This window comes from Sinocyclocheilus grahami, unplaced genomic scaffold (genome assembly GCF_001515645.1).
Source record: "Sinocyclocheilus grahami isolate Dianchi unplaced genomic scaffold, SAMN03320097.WGS_v1.1 scaffold2601.1, whole genome shotgun sequence".
NCBI classification, from domain to species: Eukaryota; Metazoa; Chordata; class Actinopteri; order Cypriniformes; family Cyprinidae; genus Sinocyclocheilus; species Sinocyclocheilus grahami.
In genome coordinates this window covers 33,197-39,373 of record NW_015507780.1, presented here as the reverse complement: position 1 = coordinate 39,373, position 6,177 = coordinate 33,197, and the positions used below count along the sequence as shown (strand labels likewise).

At 41.2% G+C, this 6,177-nt stretch overlaps 1 protein-coding gene across 1 annotated transcript; it reads left to right on the top strand.

Annotated features, from left to right (window-relative positions):
- Nucleotides 1-383: 383 nt before the first annotated feature.
- Nucleotides 384-5,766, top strand: LOC107575378 (E3 ubiquitin/ISG15 ligase TRIM25-like; the record flags this gene model as incomplete). Its single annotated transcript, XM_016261765.1, has 4 exons — nucleotides 384-1,015; nucleotides 3,484-3,579; nucleotides 3,693-3,926; nucleotides 5,653-5,766. Coding segments are annotated over exons 1-4 (1,068 nt in total), but the record flags the coding sequence as incomplete, so codon positions are not given.
- Between the last annotated feature and the right edge of the window lie 411 nt (nucleotides 5,767-6,177).

Here is a 6,177-nt window from a genome sequence, read left to right as displayed (position 1 = left end):
AACCTAACAGCCTACACGTGCTCTGATGAGAGTTAATTAACATGTAGTTGCAAAGTTACTCACAGTTAGTAGACCATCTAAAGCGGACCATCGAATAAAGTGCAACCGGAACTCTCTGTTGTCAGTATTTCTGATCTCTCTTTATAATGTTCAGTCTGATTATGTAAAACAATCGGATCGTCTGCAACTGCAAGATATCATTGCAATTGTTTGTTTGTGTGTTTATTGATTTTTGACAATTATATGAATACGAAAAGAAGCAGAACGTGGATTTAGAAAGACATGATGATAGTCCAACTTTGGCAAATTCTCCAGGCTGCTTGGGTAGCGGAACCCTAAAGTTCTTTTTAACAATGGGGTGTATCTGTTGCGGTCCACAGGTATACTGATCATGGCGACGTCTGCTGAAGACCACAGCGTTCTCGAGGAGGAGCTGACGTGTCCAGTGTGTCTGGATCTTTACCGTGACCCGCACCTGCTGCCCTGCGGCCATAACTTCTGCCTGCCGTGCCTGCGCAGACTCAAGAGCTGCTCGGACCACGGCCGTCTGCGATGTCCCGAGTGCCGGCAGAGTCACCGCAGCTCCGCCAACTGGCAGAAGAACTTCAAACTGGCCAACATCGCTGACGGTTTCCGCCATCGTGGCCAATCAGAGCGCTCCACCCAGAGCCGGAGCGACGCGTCTCACAGAGCCGCCCAGGTTCGCTGCGATTACTGTCCCGAGGACGCCAGCGAGGACGGGAAGGGTCCGGCGGCGGTTAAAACCTGCCTGAAGTGTGAAGTGTCCATGTGCCCGAAGCACGTCCAGCCTCATCTGGAGCTGCCGGCGTTCAGAGAGCATCCGCTGGTGGAGCCGCTCGGAGACATGAGGAAGAGGAAGTGTTTGGAGCACGACGAGATGTTCCGGTACTATTGCCTGGATGAGCGCTTGTTCCTCTGCAACGCCTGCACCATAGAGGGAACGCACGCTGGACACGCCATCAAAACACTGAAGAACGCCATGAAGGACTTCAAGGTAGGTGCGCTGTGTCCAGGCCCTTTCACTCTTCTCACATCGGTGCACACTTATACCTCAGAATATGCTTTCAGTAATCAGATCCCAGAGTGTGTTGAACCTAGGAGTTTCACCCTCTTAACCAATGAGGATAGGGGGACATACCCAAACAGGATGTTTTGCCCAAGAACATGTATTTTGTATAAAATTGCCACATATACAGAAAAACATGTCCATATTAGGAATAGACTTCCTGGCGACAGAGGCTGAACCCCCCTTATAAATCAGCACAAACTCCTTTACCTTGAATATTGAGTAAGAGACATTCAAACACCATACAAGAGAGAGAGAGAACAGATAGAGGAGGGGTGATTCAGAGAAGGAGAGAGAAAGAGTGAGAAAGGAGGGGTACGGCATCCTCAAGACAGAGAGTGTCTTCTAACAAGTAATCAGACCCCAGAGTGTGTTGAACCTCTTTACACCATTTAGTGTTTTGCAATCATGATCAGACACAATGATTGTTCATACCAGTGGAGTCTCCGGTTGTGTTCCTAGTGAAGGCCACTTTCGAAACACTACTTCATGAAGCTTCGAAACCTTTTCGAATCTTTTATTTCGAATCACTGGTTCGAAGCGCCTATCAAGTCACACGACTTCAGTAAACAAGACTTTGTTTCGTCACAACTGAATCATGCTGATCCTCTGAGATGGGATTTGTAAAAGCAGTTTTTAAGCAGTTTGGCCTGAGTTTCTGTTGCATTTACACTATTCTGACCAGCAGGCGTCACTGGTGCCTTGAACGCTTCAGAGCAGTGAATCGTTTCGTGAAGAAATTGGTCCAATTGATTCAAAGCTTTGAAAAGCTTTGTTTATTCCATCACTTCTGCGTTTCACTTCACTTTTTTTCTGCCCTTCTCTGTCTTGTTCAAGTCCTCCTGGGAAGTTCGTATTTACGAGTTGTCGAAGTTGACGTAATTACGACTTCAGGTGCTTCAAGAAGTGTTATGTGTGTAAAGACCCCCTGTGGTGAAAATCAAGTTTTTAACCTTGTTTACATCTGGCATTTTTAATATGCTTGAAGACAAATACTATGTGTAGGGATGTAACGATTCACCGAAAGCCGGTTGAAAATCAATACGAATATGTGACGATTCAAATCGGTTGAGATGTTAAACAAATCGTGACACATTTGGGGATGGGTGTTTATATGAATGTATCCTTGAGGGGAGCTGACTGTCTTTAGAAAAGTTCAGATGATATTTTCTGTTCATCTGGTCTCTGTATAATGCATATTAATGAAGCAGCGCTGCTTTGTTTACTGCGGTATCCAAGCAAACGCTGCTGTTCCGTGAGCGCCTCCTGCTGTCAGAGAGTGAAACAGCGTCTCATTCAGAGCTGCTGCTGTATTTGTCAGAGCATGCTGTTTTTGTTTTAAAATGTGAAATTATACAATCTAATTTATATTTAAAAACTGCTCAGGCTGCGTGTATACAGCATCTTTGCTTGGATTGTGATTCAAATGCAGTGGTTGCCTCTAATTTTGAATGCAAAGAGCACAGACAAATCCTTTGTTTATATGAAGAGGTGTTTTTTATTTTTTTATATTTTGATTAGATATGGAGTTTGTTTTAGAATTTAAATTTAGTTTTGTTATTTGACATATTTCTGTTTCACAAAGAAATGTGCAGCATTTTATCAAAGCCATAATAAAAGGATACCTTTTCATTTATAATTTGTCTTAAATCTAATTTTGTTTTAAAAAATCGTGAAATCAGTATCGCGACTCAAATCTAATCGTGAGTCGAGTGAATCGTTGCATCTCTACACAAATGCATTAGTAAACCCCTTTGTGAGCGTTTTCTCTGTATAACTGCAGTGTGCCAAAGACCGTCTCAACGATGCTGTTTGAAATATCCAGTTTCTTACCGTCACAAACATGTAGCCGATCCTGTCGAACTTGCATTATCAAGTTAATATCTCGATATCGTTAGCTGGTGAACGGGAACATGGTTTGTGTAACATTAGCAATCATTATTAGCAGTTTGATAATGTAATCTGGAGATTTAGAGATGCATTCATTCTTATTCATCTTACTCTTCTTCTTCAGAATAAACGTCTGGATCAAACGTATATGGCTGAATTACTCCAGTACTGGTGCTTGCCGTTGTGTAGCATTTACTACTTCAGCTAACGAAGTCAAAGTGGAGCAGGTTGTCTGAGCTGCTGTAACTGAGTGGAAGCAGAGACTCATTTGTGTATGCATGGTTATATTTATAGTTACAGTTATTTTCAACCCGTCTTAATACATAAACTTTGGTCATTTATTTGAAGAAGTGCAGTGCTCTTCAAGATAGCGGTGGGGATTCTCTGAAGGGAAGTTTGCGAGCGTGTGTCTAAAAGCGAAGTGAAACAAACCTCAAGTTTTGCATGCTCCGTCAGATGTGAGCGTTCTTGTTCTCTCCGTCTCTGATCTCGGTTGTTTTCTCTAGGCCTATCTTGACATTCAGCTGCACAAGACCAACAGAAAGATCCTTAAGGCAGAAAAAAATCGACTGGAACAAAAGGAGGTTGAACGGCACAACAAGGTGAAGTTAGCTCTGTGGCATTAGTTTCTTTTACAGACTAAACACTCTGTCCTTCACGTTCTGTTTAATGTTCATGAAGTTTTTAGTTTTACAAAAATGCTGATCTGTTCAAGGCCTACCGGGACGACACCGACCAACACCTGAATGCTTTCCGAGAGACGTCTATTGCACATCTGGATGCTTTTCTGTGCTCGCTGCGTGACTGTATCAGCACTCATGACGGTGAGCAGTGTTCGGGAATCCAGCAGAACCTGAGTCGAATAGCGCAGGATCAAACCCGTCTGCAAGACGTTCACTCGGGCTTTGAGAGGCTTCTACAGGAGAGCGACACTTTCCAGTTCATCAAGGTACATTTTACACACCGGTACTGAATTCAGATAAGACAGTGGTTGTAGTAACTCTAGACATGAAGTCTGGTCCACTTTGCAGTTTATTCTGGCTCAGAACTGACCTCTTAAAAGGGAGAATGGAAAGCAACCAACTACAGTTTTAGTTTTTGCATAATTTAGGGTCAGGTTTATCTGAAATGGTTCATACAACAATAGTAGAAAACACTGAAGATGTAGTTAACTCCAAAAGCAAAGGCTGCGTTTACACTGGTATTAAAAACTGATTTTATACACACTTGACACAGATCAGAAATTTTTGCAAAAGCATCGGTTTATGATCCAATTTTTTTTTTTTTGTCGTATTCATTCTGAGCCAGTGTTGTTTTAAATCATATATATATATATACCTAATATCTGAACATCTGACCTGCGTCTAAACACGTAAATCTGCTTCCCATTGGAATCGACTCTTCACAAAGACCTGACAGATCGCTCTAGTGCCTCAGTTCAAGCGCAAACCGATCATCTCTTCCTCTTTACTACTAGTTATAGCACAAAATAAACATGAATGGACAACAGAAGATATCTTGTTTCAAATGCGGAAAGACATCAATACACACCATTTTTCAACTTCAAGTCCACCGACGTTAATCGACTCTTCTGTCTGGTTTGTTTGTCGGACAAAATGGCAGATTCTGTGTTATGATTGGTCAGATCACCTGTCAATCAAACTCCCGGCGAAGGGTTAATTCCAACCTATAACAAGGCAAAGGAGACACATTTGCCCACGAACATAACTTTTCTTAATATCAAATTATGAAGCAGATGTTTCCTGCATAACTCGCACAAAAAAACAAGCTTCTTTTATTGAGGGGGAGACTTTATTTATAGGTAAGATAAAGCGCACTCACAGAAACATTCAGGAGCACAGAAACATGTTTTAAGCCGCAGCTCCATTTATTTTTAATAAGTAAAATATATTCGCTGCTAAATCTACAATATAAGTTTTTGCTGGATATGTTTTAATCTTGCCACATTAAATAATTTCACTTCAGAATTCTATATCTAATGACCCGTAGATAAAATAACTTAATCTCACTGACCGGATACAATAACAGTAGTTGTTATGTGCTGCAAACATTAATGACAGCCTGTCGATGCTGGAAAGTAATCATGGTAGAGCCACTCAATGTCAATTATATAAATAATTCACACTGAACTTTGAACATTATATGAATAATTAGCATTGTTCAGAACCTGAGGGTCAACCGTGTCGCAGAAAGCGATCAGCAGTCGTTTATGAAGTGCAACGTAAACAGATGGGACAGAACATCGATGTGGTCAAAATATTGGATCTGTGCAAACGCAGCCAAAGCACAACAGATGCATCTTCTCATGGGTATCTAGTTTATGTGGTGCTTAGTGCAAAGAAGTATGTGATGCCACAAATCTCACAAACTGGCAAATCTAGAAACTAGAAACTTTCTCGAAAGCACACATTCTAGCACCGGGTGAAATCCTGAACATGGGCCGTCACATTAGAGCCAAAGTCTTCTACTAAGAGTCTGTGGATAATTATAGAAAACATGCAAGTAATGCAACATAATTGGAAATATTCTATTATCTAGAATGTAATAACTTTTGATTAAGTTGTTCATGAAACTTCATGTTCCTCGTTGGGCAGTTTGAACAAAACCTACATTTGAAAAAGTTGAAATCCTAATATTTTTTGGGTTTCTTTCAGGAATACAGTTCATCTATAAAAAGGTACGGCAGACGTTTGATTCAGAGGTTCTTTCACACATTTGCATTTGGTTTGTCCAGTTTTTATTATCTTTTAAAACTCTTTGTGTGTGTGTGTGTCTCTGTGTGTGTGTGTTTCTCTCTGTGTGTGTGTGTGTGTCTCTGTGTGTGTGTGTTTCTCTCTGTGTGTGTGTGTGTGTCTCTGTGTGTGTGTGTTTCTCTCTGTGTGTGTGTGTGTGTCTCTGTGTGTGTGTGTTTCTCTCTGTGTGTGTGTGTGTGTCTCTGTGTGTGTGTGTGTGTAATAATACAACCCGCGTTGTCATTTCTCTTTATTTATTTTTGTTCTTATTTCGATTTGGTGTTAAATCAAACTTGACTCATTCAAACAAAGAAATATTCCAAGCCCAGAGTCGGTTCAAAATAGCTGTTTTGATCTAATCATCCTCTGGGTCTGAGTGCAGTTATATTGGATAGCATAGCCTATTGTAGACAGATTGGAGATTAATCCTAATAAACATGCCGCTAC